The 25,731-nt window shown below is 41.3% G+C and overlaps 1 protein-coding gene across 3 annotated transcripts in view; it reads right to left on the bottom strand.

Annotated features, from left to right (window-relative positions):
* The window catches only part of plcb1l (phospholipase C beta 1-like), a 110,552-nt gene that overhangs the window by 59,760 nt on the left and 25,061 nt on the right, over window positions 1–25,731 (bottom strand). For all 3 annotated transcript variants that reach the window (XR_011691101.1, XM_071478782.1, XM_071478781.1), the window contains exon 3: window positions 18,334–18,402. Coding sequence is in view for 2 of the 3 variants with exons in the window: in XM_071478782.1 (XP_071334883.1) it covers window positions 18,334–18,402 (69 nt within the window). In the remaining variant the exon portion in view is untranslated. The remainder of the gene's footprint in view (window positions 1–18,333; window positions 18,403–25,731) is intronic.

Genomic DNA, 25,731 nt, shown 5'->3' with positions numbered 1-25,731 from the left:
TAGCTTAGACTGAACACTGACTAACGTTCGTTGGACAGGGCGAAGGCACGTGACTGAACATGAGGTAGTATTTTTTTCATGAACGCACTGGGGAAACAGAATTAACTGACATGAGCAAGATTAAGTCAGATTCAATACATAGCAGCCACAGAAAAAGTAGATGCTTTACACCGAATTTCAAGGCTGATATTAGTTATTCTGTAAACTCTGTACAGAATGACTTCATCATGAAAAAGGTTCTTTAAAAGCTGTTTTAATCTTCACGTCCATGTTCATAGAAACCTAATCATAACTCACCCTAACACCTGGACATGCCATCAGAGAATACAGAATTGTACTACCATTAATGGCCAAAAACAGACTTTTGCAGCAGATGCCTCAGTAACAGGGGGAATGAGAGACCTGTGGGGAAGCAAGAGTGCCAGCATGGATTAAAAGAGAACATAAAAGCTTGGAGGGCAGGACATAAAGATAATTATACAGAGGAGACTAACTACATTTTTGTCACAGAGTCCCTTTGCATCTCAGTTCTTGGGAATGTAACTTGCATAATAATCTCTTAAAAGAACACACATTCTGTATGCAGCAGCAAAATGAGGTTGTAAATTTTACATGCGTTCAAGCACATATGAGAGCATCGAAGAGTGGGTCGCAGTCCGGGGGAGAGAAGGTTATAAGGACCGAGAGAGAATTAACAGAGAAAAAGAGGCATGAGGACGATTCACGCTGTGTGTGAATCATTGTGAAGGAAAGACGGAGAGACAGAGGGGGCAAGGGGCAGGTTTGATGAGGTGGAAGTAGTCTACCTGGCATGCACTCTTCCTCTCGCTGGCTGAGCTCACATTGGGCAGACAGAAAAGCAGAGGCACAGACAGGAGGGAGCTGACCTCGGATACACCATATGAACTTCAACAGGAGAAAAATAATCAACTGCTGTGACTCACCAGCTCAGCACTTCTCATTAGAACAAGCACCCAACAAAAACCGGGAACTTAGTAGCACACAAGCCAAATAGCGGAGCTGGCAATCAAATCAAACACACACTTCACTTCGTCGAAGTATTTAATAAAGCATGACGAGTGGGTTGTGTAATAAAATGATACACTGCCAAAAACAAAGCTGAGAAATGTCATAAACAGGCAAATGTTCCCAGATTTCAAATACTCAAGAAAACATAGAGTGTTATTTTTCCTCTAAAAACATTTAGCCTAGCTAAATTTAACACATGTTATGGGTTCAACAGAAAGCAAACCGAGACCACTCAATCCATTAACTGAAAAAACAGCAAATGACACATAAGGTAAAAACAAGGTAGAATAAACCATTTGCTATCACCCAAAGTAACCCATGTCAGACTCAAACTTTGCTTGTTATTTTCTCCTTGTGCCACTTCAAAGTACTTTTTCCATCTCAGCATGCCCCAGGTATTCTGGTCATTACTCTCACCCACTCTCTGTGACTCATTCGCATCAATTTGTGAGGTGGACGAACCCCATTCTGTTAAAGCTGTCCATCAAGTGGCAGTCTGTCAGAGGTGGCACTAAAAACAGCTCCCAGGCACAAGAAACCGGCAGGTGCATAACTACAGTAATTATCCTGTAATCGTACAGAAGGTCTAATTCAGTGCGGAGGAAATGCTCACAGCCGTAACTGCAATCAGTACATACAGAATAACCACACATGGAAGCACCACATCCATGTGCACTGGCATCTAAGAAGGCACAGATGCATATGCACCCACACAAGGACTAATAAAGTTGGTACAAAAACAGACACGGAACAAAAACACTCAAGAGTGGTGGAACAAGCACTGTGGACACATTCTAGGGCTAGACAGTGAATTTCCACCTGCTGGATTCTCTAAGTGACCCTGAACTCTTCACTGCTGGTGGAGAGAAAAAGCACAAAGGCACCAATAAAGCATTCAGTTCTCAGTCATGTTATATAAAACATTTCTGTAGAGAGTGGGCACTTATTCCATAGACTGGTCACCAATGGAGACATATGAGTCACTAGGTCACACAGAACAAACAGTGTTAGAGCAGGGGATGATATTACCATCTCGCATGAAAATATGATACAGTAGCATAGTAACAGGACTCCCAACAGGCAAAAGAACTAATGACAAATCTACAGAAAAAAAAAAAAAGTTCCTCAAATCCAAACCATTGACATTAAGCTTGGGGCTGACAAGCTTTTTTCATAAATTGTGCTGTTTTGTCTTCCCTGTTTCCAAGATAAACCTAGACCATTTCACTTTCTGCTCCTCTATCAAAACCAACCTCTCATCAAAGCACCCTGCAAAGACTCACAGTACATCAGGCTGTTCAGAAAGAGGGCCATTTCTAGCCTTCAGTCCTCCCTCTGGCACCCAGCTTGGGCCCTCCAAGAGCCAGGAGCCCCATGGAGACAGGCCCTGCGGGGGAAATGTCCACAGTGGGGTCCAGGAGTAAATAATTTATGAGTCCCTTTTGGCACAGTGCATTCAGGCTGTAGAAGCTCTGCCACTGCTGCTGCTGTAAAGAAGCAGCATATGTCCTCCGCCTCTAGCTGTTTCCATTCTTGCCATCTTTTACTTACACCCCACACCCCACCACCTTTTCTTCTTTCTTGACAAAACACTCCAACATGCAGGGCTCCTCACTGCGTAGAGGACATAAAGCAGATTCCAGGCCCAATGACATCTTTAATAATTCTGACCAGAACCAATTGAGTTTATTGGGGGACATTCCTGGAGGACTAAGGGGGAGGGCTGTGCAGCATCAGAAGTAGTCGACATGCTGTATAAAGTAATAGTGAAACTGAGGAGAAGGGGCTGTGCTTTGTCTTTCTGCTGATGGAGACGTACACAGAGACCTGGCTTTATTCACCCCAGAGCCATGGCTCTGTCCCGATTTGTTAGGGTAATATGAATGACGCACAGCAGTTGTGCAATAATACAATACATGGCCTGCAATTGTTAGGAAGTGTCCTGGCTGCTAAAATGAGGCTACATATCACAGACACACAAAATGCAGAGCCAGTGTCCTGCAGAAAGCTTAACCCATGCATCGTGCACTTTTTGTTTTTTTACATTGTCTAATAGTTAGAGTTAGTCATACTACGTTTCTTTTTTTATCTATGAGCCCTTCAAATTAACCTAAAAGCTTTTCATATTCAATCACTTGCTTAACTTAAATATGCTGCTGTTGTAAGATCAGGAGGATGAGAATGAGGAAGACATTCTTCAGTTAGGACTCAACCTTATTCTATAGGATAATTAACACAGCTTTTACCAATTCAAATACATACCTCTGACCAAAGACATCACTCTAGTTACTACAGCCCATGAGTTATTGATGAATTGCAGCTTCATAATGATTTAACATATTTGGCATATATTAAGAGCTGCCACAAGGAGACAGGTTTCAAACTTAAAAATCTGTTTGCTTGTTTTTTTGTTTAACTTTGTCTTTAAAGCGTCTCAGTGCTCAGACTTGAATTGGATCTTAACAAAACTAACAGAAGAAACAACTAAATCTACTGAAGCTTTCATGCCTGCCATTAAGGTAAGTCCCAAAGGCAAAGGCACTGTTGTAATATAGCACTGTATTGTCATGGCATTGAGTGAAACAAATTGCTCATCACATCAAAGCTCATTATTTTTCTGTGAAATCACAGCAGAACTGTTGTGTGAGAACTTCTTATCCCAGCGAGGAGGTCAGGAGATAGGTGCCTCAGACAGCACTGTATGCTGGGTCATTCGGGCCCTCACAAAAACAGTCTGAGGGGCTGTCATGCTGTCATGCCAGCTCACACACTACAGAGAGCAAAAATTTACCAGGTGACATAATTCTGTAGATAAACAGCACTAATTGGGCCTCCCCATCCCTCTGCAAACATTTGAAGATCCTTGGTAAGCACTGTGCAGTGATAATTGTGATTTATCCTCTGTCTGTAGACATCACTTAGCCTTTTGCCATCATTAGCTTTGCTGTGACACCAAGAGCCTGCTGTCCCGACATCCCCAGACCATCTGCCAGGCCAGGCCATGCCAGCCACCAACCAACCAGCCACCTACCACCCTCGTATAACGCCCCATTTGGTATGGCATCTGTCTACTCCACTGATCTGCCAACAAAGGATTACTGAATATTTAAACAAGCCCTTGGATATTTAACAATATTCAAATGGTCATTTAATCCTATGGTCGATGTTTGAGGTAATGCACTGAGCTCCCAGTGATCTGGGGACAGCCTATTTCAAGATGCCACGGTGTTAATGACACACATGATGAGAGGAATCAACACTGTGCGGAACTAGCCTCCATAACTGATTGGCTTTGATTCTTTGACCCATCTCTGATAAAAGATGATTATCAGTCCACGGTTATTCTGTGCCAGACAACAAACACCTATAGCACCTCTAAGCTTAATTAGCCAGTCTTGGTTTCTAGCAGCAGAGCAGCAGATGTGTCTAGACAAAACGCTTGTTATCTGTTAACAAGACAGACGATCCAAAACAACTGATTGTTAGAGAAACCTTTGACTTGTAATCCGCTGCTAACAGTGCTTAAAAAGTTTGGATTTTCTTCTGTATGAGACAGAAAAATAGAGGAACAGAGAAATCCTCCAATAACACCACTGCTGCTTTTGTTTCTTGGCCGTCCTTCAGGAAAAGAAACAGCAGAAATTATGGAAATAAGCTTGAAGGGTTTTGGATAGAAATTGTGGTTGTCAGTCCTCGTATTCACTCCAGAAACTTCACAACTGAAAGCTATATCAAAGTTTAGGAGCACATTACTTTGATGATGTAATGTAGCAGGAACATGAAAAAGCCTATGTGGTAATTTGAAATAGCTTTGTGAGTGTACACCTATTTTACTGGGATATTATTCTAATCAAAATGCACATATCGACTGTTTAATGTCATAACAGATGCTTGCACAACAGGCAGGCAAAACATAATCTTGTTGCCTTTTCTATGTCCAATATTGTCAGCCTACCATGCCAAGCAAAAGCATTTCAGCCGAATCAAATCAGACATCCATCCTCTTCCATGCTGTTTTGCACCCTGAGGTACAATATATGAAAACTGTCATCATGTTTGGTGGTCACAGTTACAACTGCTAAACATTACTAAAAGTGCATGTGGAAAAATGTCCTTAAGATACTTTATAAATATCGTCAACATACACAGGACCAATGACAGTATTTACTGGCAGAGACCATTATATCCTACTCAAGCTAAACGCCTGCCAATTGTTTTAATGCTTGCTAACAGTACAGTATGTAACAAAGGGCCTTTGAGCTAAGTAGCTTGGCTTGAAGAAATGTTCCCATAATTGCAGTACATTATATTACATAGTAGGAAAAATTAATTGATGTTATTTCTGAAGTGTGGTTTTCCTGATGCTAATGGACCTGCCTGCCTTATCGTTGAACGAGCTCATGTTTGAAAGGTAATGAAATGCAGTGAAAAGCTGGTTCAATGAAGTTTGTAAATTGGTTTATCCTACTAGCAGAAATTTCACCTGCTTTTAAGAAAATAGGATTGTAAAACTACAAATGACATGACAATACTTGTTAAGTGGACAAGTTGTACCACAAAGTGCTGTCGGCATCTCTGGTAAGTGTTACACTTTTGAAACAGCACCTGCAGTCTGTCAGCTACCAAACCATGCTGTGTCCTGGATGGAAGTGGGGGAGTTTTTGAGCCAAACAAATGGCTACAATTTGAATGTAATACAACTTCCTGTGGAAAGAAATGTCCAAAGAGTGAAATCATTCAAGAAGAAAAAAGACCAAGTATCCAGGTTCTCAGATCCAAACTTAGTTTATTCCAACATCATTCAATGGAGAAAAACAAGTGAGGGAGAAGAAAAAAGTGAATGTGCCTTCAGCCCCCATTTGCTCCAAGAAATAGTTGGAGAGAGCCCTTTGGTCTCTGGAGCAGCAGCATTAAGAATCAGACATTTTCTTTAGTAACCCTCCTAAGATTTACTATTGAAAACCAATTAAGTGTTTGCCGTTCTTGTGTGCTTGGAAGGGATCGTTGCAGAGACTTAGAAAGGTCACCTGTCTCTTTATATATCTAAAATACACACACACACACACACACACACACACACACACATACACACAAACTAATACCCACATCTATACATACAGCCATGGAAAAAAACTAGAATTACTGCCTTGCAGTTGTATGCCTCCACCACTCAGACTAGCTTAAGGTTACATCTCTGTTCAACAAAAGTCATATGTATAAAATATTAACCATTTGTGTAAAACTTTGTAAAACCTGCGGACGGATTCGTAGCCTTGATTGGTCGGTTTGTAGCCACCTTCTGATTGGTCGATTTGCAGCCTTATTGTCATTGGTTGGTTTGTAGCTGCGTTATGATTGGTCGACTTGTAGCCATGTTCTGATTGCTCAATTTGTAGCCTTATTCTGATTGGTCAATTTGTAGCTGCGTTCTGATTGATTGATTTGTAGTCATGGTGTGATTAGTCAATTTTAAGCAATTTGTATCAACCAATCAGAACATAGCTACACACAAACCAATCACAATACAGCTAAAACCAACCAACCAATAAGAATATGACTACACACCAACCAATCAAAATACAGCTGCAAACCAACTAACAAATCAGAATAGAGCTGCAAACCAACTAACCAATCAGAGTAGAGCTGCAAACCAACCGACAAATCAGTGTATAATACTGCTACAAATCCACTAATCAGAATCAAGTAGTTAGAATATGGCTACATATTAACCAATCAGAATAGAGCTGTAAACCAACTAACCAATCAAAATAAAGTTGAAAACCAAGTAACCAATCAGAATGTTGTCACAAACCAACCGACAAATCAGGATAGAGTACTGCTACAAATTCACTAATCAGAATACAGCTACAAATCAACAAATTAGAATATGCACAATACAAATTAACCAATCATAATAAGGCTACAAACCAACCAGACTAAGGCTACAAACTGCTACTGTGACCTTGACCTTTGACCTTTAACCACCAAAATCTTATCAGTATGTTCTTGAGTTCAGGTGAGTATTTGTACCAAATTTGTAGAAATTCCCTCAACTGGTTACTGTAACATCACGTTCACAAGGCCAAAACTGTGTTATGTGAGGTCACCATGATATTGACCTTTGACCACCAAAATCTAATCAGTTCATCCTTGAGTCCAAGTGAATGTTTGTGCCAAATTTGAAGAAATTCCTGCACCGCCTTACTGAGATATTGCATTTATGGGAATGGGACAGACGGACAGAAGGACGGACAGAAGGATGGACAGACAACCTGAAAACATAATGCCACCCACCCTGGCTGTCACCGACGTGGAGGCATAATGATCACACAAGCAAACCCATGTGCGCGATGTCCACCAGTCTCTCCTGTGTGATTAATGGTGCTGGGAGCCAACTAGTGTGACCGAGGCAGCAATTAACAGAATTCCCAAGGGCTGCTCTCTTATCTCATCCAGTCTCCACAATGTGCTCACCACATATCTGTTATGAATAGATGGATGATAACAGTATGGTAGGAAATTTGGAGGAGCTATTGATCATGCCAATTAAATTCAAACAAATTAGGGAGGAAAGAGGAGAGACTCGCTTCTGCCTGCAGGCATGTCTGGAAGTTTATTTAACTATGCAATTGCAGAGTCTGTTTCCAAAGTGAGATATCTGGAGTTTGAAATGATCAATGATCATTAACATTTCTTCATTAGTGCCGCTTCATTAGCATTCATGATCATTAGCAAAGCAAGGCAGATTACAGTTTTCAATTAAAGTTATGAGTCATTTAAGATGTTTGCTTCCAACTTTTTTTTTTTTAACAGGAAATTAACATGAAAATGGTTCTGAGGTTGTACAAGTGGAGCTTCTAATCTCCCAGTTCATCAAATAGCTCACTTCACATTTGTGAAGATTTGTGAAGACCATGGAATAGCAAGCCATAAGTATGACATTTGCTGTGTTTATTTAAGAGCACATGCTGCAAAATATGTGTTTTTGAATATTTAATGAAACAGAATCAAGCAGAAACAAACTATTTTTTAACCGTTTTCCCTCAATCACTTTTACTTCACTTGCTCCAATTACTGCAGTTAAACAAACTCCCTAGGACTGATAGAGATGTAGGCTTTTCAGCCAAAACACACCGAGAGAGAAGAGAAGAGAAGAGAAGAGAAGAGAAGAGAAGAGAAGAGAAGAGAAGAGAGTTAATTAGTGGTCGATGTGATCGTTCCTATGCTCTCCTGTCAAACAGCAGAGAGCTACCGTGTGTCAGAGCACCTTTCCTGTCCTTGTTAGCTCTATGTTCGTCCTCTTCTTCTTATGGTTTCCATGGTAACAGACCCATCAGACTGGTCATAACCTTCATATTTCCTCCTCACCTGCAAGGTGGGCAGTCTATATTGGTGTGCATGTGTGTGTTTGCAACCGTGTGTACGGATAGTGCAAAAGCCACTGAATGTCTCCACTGAAAGATAAATCCATTGTTTGGTAAGTGCCTTTTCACTGGGTAATAATACTCATTTTCCATGCCATTCAAGTGAATGGGAAAGTGGTCTCAGACTTTTGGACCCCACTGTGCAATCTCATTTTATACTTAAAGCCACCAAACCAATCCTTTAAGGCAATCAAGCCTTGTGAATTATGTAAAATAAGGTGCAAGGTTAGGGTTGGTCTACTCAGTGTAGTCATACATCAGCATGCTAAGTAATGATTGGGATCCCTGCTTGATGGCTGGAAAAGAGCAACTGGTTCAATACATCGACAGTGACACACTGACTGTCCTGCATGGAAGCAGAGCTAAATCGAGGTGGAGATGAGTCGATAGTGGGACTGCTACAAGCCACTGATTGTAGACTTATTGAAAGTCACCTGTCAGTGGCAGGTTAAACGAGTTACTGTTAAGGTTCATGGTTGCTATTCTTTACAGCACTTACTCCCAACCAGAGGTACTTGTACCTTAGGAAGGTAAATGAGAAATAATGATTTGATTGAAAAATTATATCCACATATTACTGCTTAAGAAGATAACAACCACCCAAATAGGATTATAAAGTGGTGACATAATAACTCGTAAGCTACCAGCTACAATAGGCTGGTTGCACAGCACACATCTGTCCACCTGTACCAACAAACATGTTATAACACCTTAAAACCACTCTGCAAGCTAGCAGAGAAGCTGAAATGGTTAGCTAAAAGTAGTAGATAAATGGTTGGTATTAGCAGGAATGTCAACTTGATCAATAACCGGAAAAAAATTATCATAATATCCTTTCTTGTAACAGGGATGTGTGGGTACATATATCTCTCTAGACTGTAGATGTGGACTGACTGTAGGAATTAAAATGAAAGATGAATCGGTGTCTGTGCAACCACCGATTTTTCGTCACAAACTACAATGCTGACTTTCTGCTGGCAGCAGCTCTGCTCTCTAGTCTGAGAGCTCTCGCCTCCACTGGTTCTTATTTGATCAGCTCCAGCACCAGTGGGACGACCTTTGCTGGGTTAACAAAATGTCACATCTGATTTCACTGCGGGCATCAAGTGACTTGGAGACAAGTGCCAAGTTCCACGGGAACAGAATGAAACCAGCACAGTGAGTGAAGAAAGGGGTCATCACAAGGCAACAGTCCAGCAACTCATTTGTTTCCAAATTGATAGTTAGTTATACACAGAATGTACAGTCGTGCTCCTTTTGGATTTGTCTTGTGATTAGTTAATTTATGTTTAATACTTCTGCCGTTGTTTTTGTTTGTTTAACACTGCTTTTGTCTTCCCCTCCTGTTGTTGTGTGTATGAATTGATTTGTAATTTAATAAGATCTTATGACTGCATCTAACCAATGGTCTTCTCTTCAAATTTCTTTGATACAATGCACAGTGCAGAGAGTTGGCTTAACTAAATTCAATAACAGGGGCAACTGAGAAACAAATACAAGACTGTGAATGTCATATATTATTGGAAGTTACAACCTATTTTTGAAGCTCAGTGTGAAAAATGATTATTATTTCCTTCATCCATAAAGCAGACATCCAAACTAATATTCTTTGTTCTCAGCCGAATAGTAAGAGAAAAGTAAACATGCACACAAATTCAGGACAGACTTGTCTTCTCTTTCAACTGAGACATTCCATCTGGGGTTCTGCTGAAAGTGGGAACTTTACCTGCACAGGTGCACCATTGTGCTCCTTTTGGCCTTTTCATCAAGATAGACATCTCTGGACCCACTTGGGTAACTCTCCCTCTGCGCTGACACAGCCCACTCTGTTCATCATTACAGTCTCCATTTCATCTGTTCATTCACTCAGTCATTCTTTTCCTCATTAATCTTGGGCCAGCAGCTCGGTCTCATGTTAGCTGGGAACAGGAGCAGCTTCTGAGGTAGTTGTCCAAAGAGAGAGCAAGCATCACCTTCGATCCCTCCATGAGCGGTAATGAGATGGCCTGCTTTGCACCAGGGGAATTCATCTGTGTGCAGGGATCACCGCAGTAATTGACTGAAGAATCAAACCCAAACCCATCAGGGTCCGTCATACCAACCTTTTATTTTCTTTTTCTTTTTTTTGTCTCTGCCCTTCTCTCATTCTATACTGCTGCTGCTCGCCTGGAGGTTACATCGATGCGTGACGCTGATCAATTGCTTGTCTTTGAGTGACGACAAATGGTGCTGCAGTTTCTTTTATGAAAATCAATGAGTCCATATACCCGTTTACTTTAATCACCTCTTACTGCAAGCTGCCATTTGCCCTGCAGCCAATCCCACTGATGAAAACGACAGTCAGGAGCAACAGTATCCAATCTCTTCTTCACATATTGGCACTGACTGAATTGACTATCTGATTGAGAGTGCCAGACTGACTAAGAACAGAGAGAGGGAGAGTCCAGCATGAGAGGGGAAGTTGGATGCTCGGATAGTGTGATGGCATTTTTATTTCAGCGACCACCATAACCCAAAGTGTCATGACTATGATGGTGTGTTTGCTTGAGTGTTGTGTGTATGTGTGCGTGAATCGTGTCTAAAATGGGAGTGCGTGGGAGATCTCTCCCCAGACCTGTCAACTGACAAACTGTTTCATGCCTCTGTGCACTAAAATGTCTCAAAGCTTAGTGCGCTGGGGAAGAAGGAAAGTGTCGCACTTATATTCATTCACATTTACCAAATACAAATTTCTCAATTTTTTTACTCACTTTCATTAATTGCACATGAGAATTCCCAAATATTAATATTTACTGGTTTTCTTTTTCATCTCCAATAGCAAACTGGATATCTTTGGATTCTGGGATGGGCTTTGACTGTTGGTCATGAATCTATATCTTTATTTACCAAGCAAGTAATCGATTAATCATTATTGATTAATCTTCTCAACGGAATAGCAGCAACATCCCAAGATGATTATTTGTTTTGTCCAAACAAAACTTAAACCCAAAAAGAAAAAGAGGAAGAGCAGCATTCTTCCTCAAGGATTAATCGACCTGATGATTAGTAATTAGTTCATTCTTGAAAAAAATTTGCTAATTATTTTTCTCTCTATTTATCAATTAATTAATCTTAATTAATCCCAAAGCCATATTGTAAACCTCAATTTTGCACTACTAGTGCCAAACCCAGAGACACAGTATGCCTTCAATCTGTTTCTCACTCTGTATGTTGAACACACACACATGCATACGTGTATAAACACACGCAGACACACTCTTGTTCTCGGTCTGTCTCAGCCTTTCTAACAAAGGCCTTTGAGAGAGATTCATTATCATTGATTCTTCTCCTTAAATTTCCTTTTACATTCAGCTGTTGTTCTCTCAAACCATCAGTGCTCATTTGCACATTTGTCAGTCTTAAGGATTTGATCATTAATACACTGCAAAACATCAACGGCCCCAAGTCCAATATTTCAGCACGCTGCCATGTGACACTAATCTACAGGCTATCACTGTGAGCAAGATGTGCTGCCAACATTCATCTGACTAAATCTCATAGGTTAGCACTGATCCCTGCATGTCAGCCTGTAAGCAGGGATCAACTATTATTTCTCTTTGACTGCAGGGGACTGTGTAGTTGTGCAGCAGGTGAGACCAGGGTTTGAATTACAATTTGTCTCCCAGGGATGTTGGTGTGACCATGGTTGTGTGGGCTTACACAAATATATATGTCTGTTATGTCTACAACACAGGCTCATGCACACATGACATCACTGAAACACACTAAAAATAACGTCTCCACATAGCACAGGTATGATGTTACTCCATGCAAACCATCATACGTACAAACACATACACAGACTTGCTATAAATGTTTAGCATCGCAATATATAATATGCAACATCCAGCAGAGGCAGTTAGATGCATCTTATATATCAAAGCTGTTATTAGGTTATATTTGGGATTTGAGATTTTAAACTTTAATTTGAACTTTTACTGCGGTCTGGGAATCCCCCCCATGCCACTGTAATGTAGACCCTGAATGACAGCCTCTGTGGACTCCTGTGAAAGGTTTCCCATACCAGTAGAGGTCATACATCTTGACTGTCTGTCATTCATTCTGCTACAGCTGCAGACATGTATATCGACAGCATGCAGTGTTTAGTACAGGACATTATTATACCACGCACACTAAACTCATGTTACCTAATATTTCCATGTTATCTGAGTCATTCATCTTGTTATGCTAGCTGTGTCCAAGGTCAGACAAAAGCCTTGCTCACTCTTACATTGACAGATTTGAAGGGTTGTGATTGTTGCAGCTGGAGCACACACTGGGACCCTGTCCTTCATGCATACACACCAGACAGCACAGATGGTGGAAATAAACACTGTCACAACAAAAGTCTTTGTGTCCCCAAAACATGCTGTGAAGAGGAGACTCCAAAATGGTTCTTGTACAACTGTCTTAAAAGAACATGTTATTATTAGTTGCAGTTTTAACTGGTGCCTGATTGTATTGTCTCTATATGTCAGCCCTTTGATAAACTGGCCAACTCTCCTGGGTGGATCAGTTGGGATTGGCTCCAGCCCCCTGCAATCCTATAAGGATAAGTGGTATAGCTAATGGATGGATTAACTGAGCTTTTGCCCTGCCCTCCAAAAAGTGTCATGTTATTAGCGATGCGGCATCAAACACTGTTTTCAGAAATCAGGATCTAAGGTTGTTTTTGGTGAAGAAAAGGGAAAAGGTACTGCTCCAGAGTGACAGAAAGGCAGGACAGTGATGTTGTGTGCTCTGTTTGATGTTTACTATCTAAACTATGTAATCACAGCCTTAAACGTGCTGACAACAGCTGATTTGAGTAGGCATAGGACAAGTGTACTACAGAGGGCAGATCTGAAGCCTCCAGTAGCTAGCTGTGTACATGGAGGGGCTGTTTAGCGCTTACTGCTGTGGGAGATAGAGCTTTAGCCGGCTTTGTTGGCCAGACAGAGTTGTGGTGATAATGGCCTGTTGGCCTCTCCCAGATCCTGTTACACTGCTGGGGACACACAAGCTGCTCTGTATTTAGCAGTAGTCCTCTCTGCTGTGAGCTCAGGCTGTAACAGTGCTGATGGCTGCTTCCTCTCGCCTCGCAAAAGTTCGAAGGAACAAATCGCTCTGGAGGAAATGAGCATTGTAGCCTTGATTCTACTGCCAACTTTTGCAAATGTATTGGATTTTAATTCACTATTCAAACAACAGGGAAAGCCATACAAGAAAAAATCTTAAAAAAACAGTTGTGTTGTTGTTGATGTACAGTACAGCAGTTAGATCAATAAACTGTCCATCTTTATGTCATGGTTGTTTTCCAGCTTTGTTTCGCAGTTGTGAGTGATCACCCTGCGTGTCTCGGCTGATAACAGTGGCTGCATCTGTCCAGATGATCCACCTTTGTAAACTATCCTCTGTGACAGCGCCACAGAAATCAGTTTGTTCCCCTCTCAGCTGATTGTGATGAAGCCTTTTGTGAAAGCCTCCACAAGCAGGCATACCTGTGTATGCGTGAATTTTACCGATACCAAAAACTTCTCCGCCTGTGTGTGACAGTATGAGAGTCTGTACAGCCATCTGCTACACTCAGCCAGTCAGCAGTATCTCAGTATGATCATGCATGCATCGAGGGATGGATAAGCTATGTACTCCTCTTGTCTTGTTTAACAAACACAACAAAATAATCACTGGCAGACACAGACTGGGGTAAGATAAGGATATCTGACTTATCAAACCACAGTCTGTCTGCACATTCTGCCTCACAGTGTAACGAGCGGCTGAGCTTCATGTCTTACTTCCATTATAAAGAAATGAAAAGATCTGAGAATAAAGTCTGTTGTATAGAACACTACATCATTAAGGTTTTCCATTTTCAAGATGCGTACTACAGCCTGGACTACACAGGCACTGAGCAGAGGCAGGACATTTCATAGACAGATATCTGTTTGGTTGTCGTAGAGACAGAGAGAAAGCCTGTAATTTTGTCTGTCAGACACCTACTGGAAGCAGCGTGGTGAGATGCTGATGACATTTTCCTCTTGCCAGTCCTGCTAAGAAAGAACAATTCAGACATCAAAAGCAGAAAGTCAGAAAGATGGGGAGAGACTTACAATACACCCCTGACAGTGTGCATGGAGGCAGGATGATGAACAGAGGAACAAAGAAGTTATGTGGAAGTTAGTTGGACGGCCAAAGATGGCAGGTGTGATTGTTTTAGCTGTTTGGTTGGTGCTGAGGAGAGGGAACATGCTGTGCAGGAACAAGCTAATCTGCTGATTTAATAAAGAGACAATATGAATGGAGGCTTTGGAACAGCGAGGCCTGCTGCAGGAACCTGAGGGCTTTAACACATGTGAAACAATAAATTTAGTTCAAAGAATATGAAGAGGACATGAAATGATGTCCATCTAGGCTCAGTCCTACAATTCCCATTTCCCTTCCAAGTGTGTAGAATATTCTTTCTGGAAAAATTTATGAAATAAATAAATGATGTCACAGGTAAATGTTTTTTTTTTCCCTTTTAAAATTTAGTTTTGTCTTTGTTCTGGCTTCAGTGAACTGATTTTGGATAAAAGAACTGTTTGGGATCAGGTTAGAGTCCAGGAGTGAAATAGACGCTAGTATTTTTCTTATTTTACAAGTTAAAAAGTATTAAGTATTAAGGTGATTAAACTGTCAGAATATAATCAGTATAAATCAGTTGTATACTGATTAGGTTTTGTAGAACCTTGTCAACTAATTACATCGTTGCCATACAGCATTTAAGATTATAAAAGTAAACAGGAATGCTGTAACATTTTATCTTACATATCAATAAGTAACACTGGCTTTTTCAAACTAACAATTTAGGATTGACAAAAATGCTTCTAAACAATACACATATTTGGCACAAAGTAAAAGAAAAAAAAAATATCCATGTTCATCCTCCTGATGACAGAGTTGCAGGTGCCATTGCCAAAATCAAATGTACACTCACTTCTTTGTCACCACAGTTTGAATATCCACAAAAGCATGTAAATATAAAGATAAATATGGAAGCACCTGCCTGAGCTTTGGTTAGCTTTGTGTTATGTCCTCTGTTCTTTGCGTTGAATATGGCAAATCTTCCAGCTATTTGTGGGCATATGAAGTGGATGATTATTAGTGCTGTGCATTGCTCACCAGACTTTAAGGGTGTGTGATTTATTTCTGGAGGCACCCGTCAAACAAAGGTTGCCTCTTGTCATTTTGACAAGCAGCCAATCTAATCAATCTGAATGATGATGGGGAGGACACATGCTAATTAGCATCAGCAGCCTGATAAGTGTAGAACAAAGAACACTGCTTTTGTCACGCATTGTTATCCGAGCCAGTGCTTGTGTGTTTGTGTCCCTGTGTGGGATTTGTATCTATGCAGTTTGCATATAGTGCGTACAGTTAAGTGTGTGCAATATACAAATGATCGTGACTTTTCCTCTCTATGAAATGTATTTGTGTTTTGTGTGTGTGGTGTGTGTGTCTTCGCAGGGAAAATGTATGAATCATAACTGAGTAGCTGCAGCCTGTGGGCAGGGTGGCATAAGTTCATCAGAGGTCAGACGAGCCGCCCACATGCTGCCAATGAGCACAGCAGCGTGCTCCAAATCTTAATGGCGTTCAGAGGGAAATTCCAACGCCGTTCAAAGATGATATGAAATAACATGAGCTGTAGTAGGAACAAGGGCTCAAAAGAAGCGAGCCAAACCAGCTTTTCCATCTGGAGCCCATTTCAAGCCAGTCTGTTGAGAATGATTGTATCTGAGCCTGACAATATTCGGCTGAGATGCAGGACTCCTGAAAGCACTTCTGAAGCTTTTCACCGGCATGTCATCATGAGGCCAGCGTCTCATCTCGTCTCGATAAGTGTGTTGGTTTCCTGCAATTTTCATGAATGAATGAATGCTGCTGAGGGAGTCCTTGAGTGAGAGCAGAAGCAGCAGTTTGAGCTTTAAAGAGAGCATGAAAATATAAAACCAACCAACACAACAACAACAACAACAACACAGGAAAAATAGGAATTTTATAACTGGTATGACCTGCAGAACAGATGTTTAAACTTCAAACGCTGAAGAAAAAGGAATCCCTCTCAGGATCTGCTTCCGCCTTATTTTTTGCAACCCTGAACTGTCTACACTGTTACAACACTAATACTGATCAGTTTCATTGATTTTCATCGGAAGGCATCATTTGTTACCAGGACTGATTTGTACTTGATTAGTATACTGCCATGAAAGTCATTGTGGTGTATTTTGAGCACTGCTGCATGGTGTAACAGTTGTGTTACATAATTGTCTAAATCAGTATTACACATTTTCAGCAATCCTGTACAACCATCATTTTCAACGAGACTTTTCTTTGACGGGAAAAAAGATTCTTCCAGCTTTTGTTCATTTCTTTTGAGCTGAAGTTAACGACGCAGTGATCTTTGCAAAACAGTCACCATTCTGACCCTCTGATCCTTGAGAAGTGTGAAGGAGAAATGTTTGAGAAGAAAGGCATGAACAGTGTTGTCCACTTTACAGCGACTGCTCTGTTATTATCTGTGCTTCTCAACTGACATCTTCCTTTGACCTCACATTATGTCCTGTCCTTCCTCGTTTCCTTTCATCCTTCCACTCACCTTCTGTAAAAACTCTCCTTTCCTTTTCCTTCTTCTTTCTCTGCTTTCTTTCCCCTCCTCCCCATTGTCTCTGCAACCCAACCCTCTTTCCTCCTTTCCTCTCCTCATCTCATCAACCCCTCAGACACTGTGTCTCACTGGTGCTCCCATTACAATGCCCAGGGTGCATCACCACTCCATCTCCCAGTAATGGATTTCCAATGCTTCGACCATCTTACGTGTCACGTGGCCATGTCTCCTCCCTGGGTAGCATCACTCTGTAAGCTGTTTAGAAATGCATGAATCCTCTCTGTGTTATTGTACTCATTCCATCATTACTCAATCCCCAGACAGAGCAGCAGTGTGCGACCCCCACCTGCCTCTCCTGCCGTACAGAATAAAACTGATGAAGACTGCAGCTTCTATGTAACAACATTACAGGATGGTACAGGTCCAAAACCTGCATTAAACTGACTTATTATGTGGATATATATAATAGGAAATTGAGTAAGAATGCAGGTTATTGTTCTAATCATGGTTTGGTAAGTGAATTTGGCTTTGTAATTGCACCAGAATGTGCTAAATTCCTTGACAGTTACAGTTTGCCAGATTAAAAAAATGTGTGTACAGATTCTTTCCTCAAAGCTTGCAATCAACAACATTTTAATTAGCTGTGAAATAACAATTTGGACACCTTGGACTGGAGTATTTTCATGGGAAACCATCCATGTACTTTTACTGTGTGGGTCTGAATTCAAATCATGTTTCTCAACAGTCACACTCACACAGCTACACAGATATACATACCAATCAATAGTCACCTGAATGTAGGATCTGAGGGATAGTTGTTCAAATGATTACACCTCCAACACAAAAAACAACGGTCATTCATGTACACATACATGCACGACCACAGACACTCCATAGAGTCATTACAACCACCAATCCTCTCCATAACAGAGTCATTGAATAGCTGGAAACAGACTGTGTCTGATTCATGGTCGGGCTCACAACCAATAAACACTTAGCATGTCATCACCCCAAATAAGCCCCACTCTGTCCTTCCAGTACACTGTTCATTGTGTTCCCAGAGCCTCACAAGACGAAAACAAGAAGAATATATTAGCTATTGTCCTTGAATCAATACATATTATTGCACAGACAAAAGACCAGAATATGTTTTCACATTCAAATCCAAGCACATGGGCTGGGCAACCAGCTCAGATTAGTGAACTGTGGTCTTACCTTTGGCGTTTTCGTACACTTTCCATTTCTGGCATCTTTTATGTACGCTATGTCCAGTAGGTCCGTATCCTGTAAACAAGAAGATGCACAACTAAATTAATCAGTATCAGTGCCAATCAAGTGTTCATTCAAAGGCTTCAGAGACAGTTTAGGACACAAAGACATTCAGTGCCCATGGGATTGGCCCTTTCCATTTCCAAACCTGCCACATGCAGCTGAAAGCAGTGTGTGTGTATGTGTGTGTGTGCGTGTGTTTGTGTGTGTGTGAATGACCACAAGTGTACAGGGACAGCATTGGCCTCAATACCGGATATCATGTGGGAGTCATTCAGTGTAGATAGATACAAGCCTAATGACAGTTTGCCCCGCAAATGTGTCATTGTAATGTTGTGCACAAAATTAGGAGAAATGTTAAAAGTTCCCATGTTGACCAATGATCTGGCAAAGTGAGCATTTGCTCTTCACAGGCACAAATAATCAAAATAGGTTCTGGAGAATTCCCTAATAAAAGCAGGCACTGAACTCATGTAATATAACGTTTGTGTTATATGACAGATTATATCCTCATCTGCAAACAACCACTGGAATCGTTGTTGGCAAGGAAAGAAACACTCCACACATACACAATGTTCTGCTGCTGCACGACACTCTGCCCACTGTTTGTGTGGTAGTCAAATAGCAAAGAGACACAACAAGGCACAATAAATAAAGTGGATCTTCAAAGGAGATGAAAACACCATGAGTATCATCATTATGATTTAACCGAAAAGTTAAGTAAGGCTGTAACAGCATTTTAAGTAAATGGAAACTTTGGCTCCATTCTCCATTCATTATTAATACAGCAGTGTGGGAAGCCATGTCAGAGTTTCATATTCAATCTTCCAGCTCCAACATTTCACATCACACTGTTTTGATGCAGAGGCAAAGTGGGAAAGAATTCGAAATAGGTCCAGTGAAATATTGACCCTATAAAGTAATATGCATGTTACCAAAATGCATAATAGTGTACTTTCTCTCCTTCTTTTTGAATGACAGAAATCTTTTCTTTTTCATCTTTTTATGAAAGTCAAAATGTTATTTTGAAGAACTTTCTTTTAGTGATCTAACCATTGTATTTAGCATTTAGCTCTCCCTCTCACTTCAAACTCAGGAAGACCTGTGTCTTTCTTTAAGTGGACACACTCTACACATAAAGTATAAATCCACCCTGCCCATTCAAACATCCACCAATCAATCGACCTACTGCTTCATCCTTATTTGCATGCATATTGTCCCTTAAATAACCAGTAATGTGGTTAGCAGTAAATATATACAAAATGCAATCTGCACAGAAGGCCCCTGGTGCTTTCCTTCAGTCATCACATCCCTTTATCAGTCTGGATTATCTCTCTCTCCATCTCTCTGAGAGGGAGCCAGGACATGAGGTAGAAAATTAACCAGAGGGAACTGTGTGTCCACTCAGCATTATCTGGGGAGCCAAGGAGCAACTGGGGCTTGACTCAATCTCCAGCCACAAAGGCTGGTATCTGACTATCTCAAGGCCATGAGGTTGGTGGAAAATTGCACCCAGATTTCTCTTCCTTATCTACAAATCCATACCTACCTCACTGGTCACCCAGGATTATTTACTTTTTTTAATTTCTGAATATAACTTTCACCCAGGATTATTTTCTTTTTTTCATTTCTGAATATAACTTTAGAGCATGTTAGTTCTATGTTTGCTTTTGTCTCCTTCAAATTCTACCACCTGTAACAGTGGAAAATTGCAATTTGTTGTTTTTCATTTCATTGGGCATATTTAACCCAGGAACATCTGAAAGAAACACATTTAGATCAGCCCATCTGGCAGGCATATAGTTACCGGTAAAAAAATACTAGTCATTAGAGATCTAAAAGAAATTGTACCACTTGCAACAGTAGATGTGCAGCCACTGTCTGTCTCCATGTGTCTCCAAGAAGCAGAAATTAAACCACTATTCTGTGGCTGTAGTACATGAGGACAAGTTATTCCTTTTCTGCAACGTGTAGCATCAATTAGGCTGTGCCTGTTTGCGCAGAGGCAGCCTCTGAGTCAAAGGTCAACGCCTACATCGGGTCTGCAAATGCCTGCCTTTGAAGTCACTTTAGAGAGACGGCGCTCCGCATGGGGGCCTGGTGGAACAGCGGGGCTTCAGGAAGCAGCTCGCTGATGGGGTCCTTTTCTGTGCCCTCTGGTCCTACATAGTTAACAGAGCTCTGAGCTGGTTCAACGTCATCGCTCAAGTGTTAACCTATAGAGTCTCTTTAAAGGTAAAAAAAAACAGCCTATGTGGGTTACAAGCTGCTCACACAGTGTGCAGCTAAGGTAATACATGTGTAGTCATTACTGTAACATCTGAAGGTCTGAATCAGCATTTGCTACAGTGAGCAGTGGCTTACTCATTGTGCTGATGTAAATAAATAAGTTGATGGCATTGACATTTTATTAATACTTACTTGGATTTATGATTGCAGACACTGCACAGTTAGTTAATTAAAGTGCTTTCTTTCAGTCTAGCAGTCCAGCCAATATTTCTCCTGCTTAATTTCTCTCATTTATTTCTTATGACATATGTTCTTTATCTGTTTATTTCTGTCATCTCCCTTTACTGATCACTCTCCCTCTTGCTCTGTCTTACTCTCTCATTCACCTCTCTCTCCCAGGTCATTTCTGTGTGCATCAAAACAGTGAGCAGGGATCCTCCGCTTTGCTAAAGCCTATTAAGATCTATTGCACGTCCAGGAAGCAAGCAGGGCCAGCGGGAGAGAAACTACAGAAATTAATGAACATGCTCAACCTGCACTGGCCCTGAGCCCAGTTTTTTTGTGCCTGTTTGTGTATCTCTGCTGTGTAGCCACTGTTCACGGCACGCAACGTCTCCAACAAGCTGCCTTCCTTTTTAAAATTAAACCCATTCCTTTTCCCGGCATCAGGTAGGGCAATGTTTATCTGAAACTTCAGGAAATCATCACTGATCTGTGAGTCATTTTGTTGTCGAGTGTGCCTCTGCTTCAGGCACCTTGTTCATCTTATTTATGTGCCATGTTCTTGTGTTGGACCATTTTGAGTTATCATTTAATTTGAACAGCACTGTGTTTACTCGTATATGAAATGTGATACACAAAACTTGACTTAAGGCTAAATGAGAAAAAAAAGGTTGTTTGAATAAAAAAAAAAAATCCTGACTGAGTATCTACAACAAGGTCGGCAGAATGTGGCCAGGTTGGTTGGTTTTGTAAGAAAGAGTTTGAGTTGAGTTTGCCGCTTTGTAGCAATAAGCTATCACAGCTTAAACGGTACAAGCAAGAGAAGGGTGTGCTGGTGTGAAAAAAAGAGAGAGGGGGTTAATGAAACATGGAATGGAAGGTATAAAGGAAGAAAGGAATAAGTGGAAGTGGGGAGACTGAAAGCCACAGGTTAGCTTGCTCATTCACCAACAGCATGCTTGACAGCCTCTGGGTTCAAAATGGATGTGCACTCCACAGGGCTCAGGGCCGCTGCTGAGCAACAGAGACAAGGAGCAAAGAAAGTGAAGGCAGGAAGCCAATGAAGAGGGACTTGTTTGAGAGAGTACTGCTTTGTCTATTGTTGCCGAGGCCAGTGTAGCCACATTTGCTGCCGTTTGTGAGAGGCCTAAGTTTCAGGAACATACCACAGGAACAATAATAAATGTGTGCAGTAGTATAATTTCATCTATTTGTATAATGAAAAAGCAGAGATAAATCAAATCATCAATCCACTAACAAGTATTTTTGAATGGTTAATTCCACTATGTGTCATCTACAAGTCTGCATGCCCATGTCTTGAATTGGGTTGTGTGTTAGATGTGGTTTGCTTTCCAGACTGCTGACCGGCTGCCGGTTTGTGTCATGAGGTCACACAGACTATACTGGTATACCCCTAACCTTGTCACGCCATCCAAAATAAGCTGTGTTAAATACAGTAGGACTGTTTAAGCACAGGGAGGCTTTGTCTGTTCATACAGCACACACAAAACACAACACAAAACACACACAACTTATACTGCAACAGATGTAAAAGATAAAACAGACAGGATACACTGGGTTTTACACGGTGCAGAGCTAAATAAGACCATTGCATAACCAATTAAACTTTTGCATTCTCTATGCATAAGAGTCTTCAAAGGCCCACTGACTCAGGGGCAGAGGATTCTGGGCATGGATGTGTCGTCTAACCATAAACAGAGCTATTACTTTGGTGGAACAAAACACACTAAAGCAGCACAGGTGCAGTGCCTGTCCCTGTAAGTGGCCCTCCAGAAACACTTGGCTGCCAGAAAACACATACTGTTATGAGGGAAAATGGTTTGAGGAGAGCTGTGCTTGAACTTGGCTGAGAGTCGCATCCACTCAGCTGCTCCACTCTTGGGTTCCTATAGAGCGACTTAACAGCCTCACAGTGATAAAGTCACAAACCTATTCACCTGAAGTGGCCAAACTAGAGAGAGAGAGAGAGGCAAAAAGCTGCAAACAGTCATACAAAAGAGCAAAAAGCTAACATGTAGAAGGAAAGTGATTTGATGTGCATTTTGCATGAGCATTTGTGCACACGAACACCTACCAGTGGCTCAGCTCACAAGAGGATCTGTTACATTTTAAATTATTTCCATGGATTTAACACTTCATTAGGTAGTATGAATTGGAGAAGGGCAGAAAAAGTGGAAGAGAAATTAGGTATGGCATGTGACAAAAGCCTTGAGTCAAACTGGAGAGTCTGGCATTGCCACAGGGCTGCTCGAGGGCCTATTTAAACTAAGCAACTAATTCACTCTGTTTTTCATCCATCCCCCCTGTCCCATATCTCCAGATAAAATAAAACATCCCTTTCTTCTATTCCTCTGTAACATCAAAAAACTGAAATAAAATCTTCAAATGAATCAATGTTGTCACGAGCAGTCGACGGGAGAATTTCTCTGCAATTTGAATAAAATGAAGTGAAAGAGCAAATACTGCAGTACAGTTGTGCATTATTCATTATTAGTCTCAATGGAAGGTGGTTATACAAAGGTTAAATGGCTCTCACTAAAAAATAAATTCTGCAGTGTAGTTCTGTGAAATGGATTTTTAACTTGCATAGTCTCATTCATGGCCCTAATGTTTTGTGCAGTTGATGGTGCTGCTCGTGTATCTTCTCAGAGAGATATTTTTAACATTGGGTTGGTTTATATTACTGTTGCAAAATGTACATTGTCAAAAGAGTGCAGTCCTCTCTCAGCCATGTCTAGAGCCAGCCATCATACTGGAGCTACACATTTTTTTCCCACGGTTTGTCTTGGTATTAATGCAAATTCTGCAGAAATGTCTCCAGCTTCTCTCAAGCTTTGACTGACCCATGTACCCCCCTGTTCTGGTGAATGCCAGCATGCTTTTGAGCATCTTAAAGCAATGATGTGTCATACCAGCTTTATCTGCCCCCAATTTCACTGTGACATTTAAAGGATGTGAATGCAATTGAGGATTTGTCACAGGACAGATTATATGAAGATGTGGTTGACATGCTGCTGTACAGTCTAAAGCACTGTATATGGGTAGATGTATTTTGTGCTGTACTTATATGAGTCACTTCTTTTGTATTTATGTCTCTTGCACCTGTCATCTTTATACAAGTGCAGTCACCTGTGGTGCACATACCAACCTTTCAAGATCTGACCTACACTGACTGGTCTGAACCTATGGGAACTTTTTCACACAGTAAACTATTCCTTGAAACCTTTTTTTCCCCTGTGTGTTCATTTGGACTGTGCATGTTTTTTAAGCACTTTAAGGTGATCTTTTTTTTCCCTTTATAAGACAAAGGCCAGTACAGAGGTGACAGAAAACTAGGGGAGACAGAGATGGAGTAGGAAGGGCAACAAAGGTCTCCAGCCTGATGTTGAGATATAGTAAGTTTTGTTTTATTAATTTCTTTCACGCTAACTTTTTCCTGTTCCCGTCCTCATCCTCCATGTGCAGCCTCTCACACTGTGTTGTAAATACTGTAAATAAATGCTACATTGGTCACTTCATCACTCGGTGACTGTGACCAGCATTCCTTTGTTGCAACATTCAAATCAAGCCCCATTACTTTACTGTAAAATCGTACTACTTTTATGGTTGCCATGTCGACCCTCCTTGACAGCAATTACAACACAGATCACTCAGCCACAACTAAGTGCAGGTTTTTAAACTATAGGTAAAGACAGCTCAGCTGGCAAAGTAGTGAGGATAGTATCTAAGACAGTTGGAGAGATTGTGGATGGATCTTCTTCCAGAATGCAAGATTTACTTACATCAGGATCAAACTCAAAACAGGTTTACTCACCAGTCACGTCTACAAATATGATGAGAATCTATGCTGATTCCAATAAAGTCTCCTTGTCAAGTAACATAGAAATGCATGTGTAAAAATGGGCCCTTTTAGTGTAGGTTGTATGAGGACAGCTAGAAATACATGCATATGGTTAAGTCATAACAATGTGAGTAGAGTCATAAAAATGTAGAATCACATGACTGGTAATCCAATTGAGTTTGTGGTTAGACAGATGGGGAGGACACAAGGATTAGAGGTCAGTGGGAACAAGGGAAGAATGGAAGAAAGGTGGCATGGACGGAGAGAGGGAGGAATGGCTATGTGGGGAAAAAAAAAACAGTGAGGCCGAGCGCTGGAGGAGCATGGTTGCAGCTGATAGTGGCTATCAGCAGCTGACACGCTCCACAAAACAACCAACACTGAGATAAAGGCCTCAGAAATCTTTGTTCTATACATCAGCGCACACATTCACGCTTGCACGCACACCACCTAATACACACGCTCACAAGTGCAGCTCAACAGGAATATACACACAAGTTTGTGCATATACGCACACAACCTCCAACTCGTCGCCATCATCAATCTGCGGTGTCTGCTCATTATAAACACTCGGGGACTGAGAGCGATGATGTGACCGGCTCCTCAGCGCACACTGGTCACCATTTTCCTTGGAGCGTGCTAGACCAATCAAATCGTGGACATACACGCGCAGACACACACTCGCACGCACAGTGACAGATGGAGTGTAGTGAGGGATACTGGAGGGAGTGTACTCCTCTCTGATAGATAGCAGAACTGAGTGGTATGACAGAGGAAGCAAAGCTGTTTCCCTCATCTGTCCATCATTCTCTGCTGTTCTCTCTCTGCTGTCCCCCCCCCCCCCTCTTTTGTCCATCTCTGCCTCTGCTGTCTTGGACATGTGCCTCTCTTTCTCACTCGTCTCACCTATCCTCTCCTTTGACATCTGCCTCCCCTGTTCCTCCTCATCCTCCATGCATCCCCCCATCTGCTTGCATCGTAACAGCAGCTCTCGTGCTGATGGGTGACGGTTCACATCTTGTTTTGTCGGA

The sequence above is a fragment of the Trachinotus anak genome, unplaced genomic scaffold (genome assembly GCF_046630095.1).
Source record: "Trachinotus anak isolate AG129_WGS33_773 ecotype Australia unplaced genomic scaffold, CSIRO_AGI_Tana_v1 ptg000005l, whole genome shotgun sequence".
NCBI lineage: Eukaryota > Metazoa > Chordata > Actinopteri > Carangiformes > Carangidae > Trachinotus > Trachinotus anak.
Note: the sequence above shows the minus strand (reverse complement) of the source record. Positions and strands in the feature narration are given on the sequence as shown.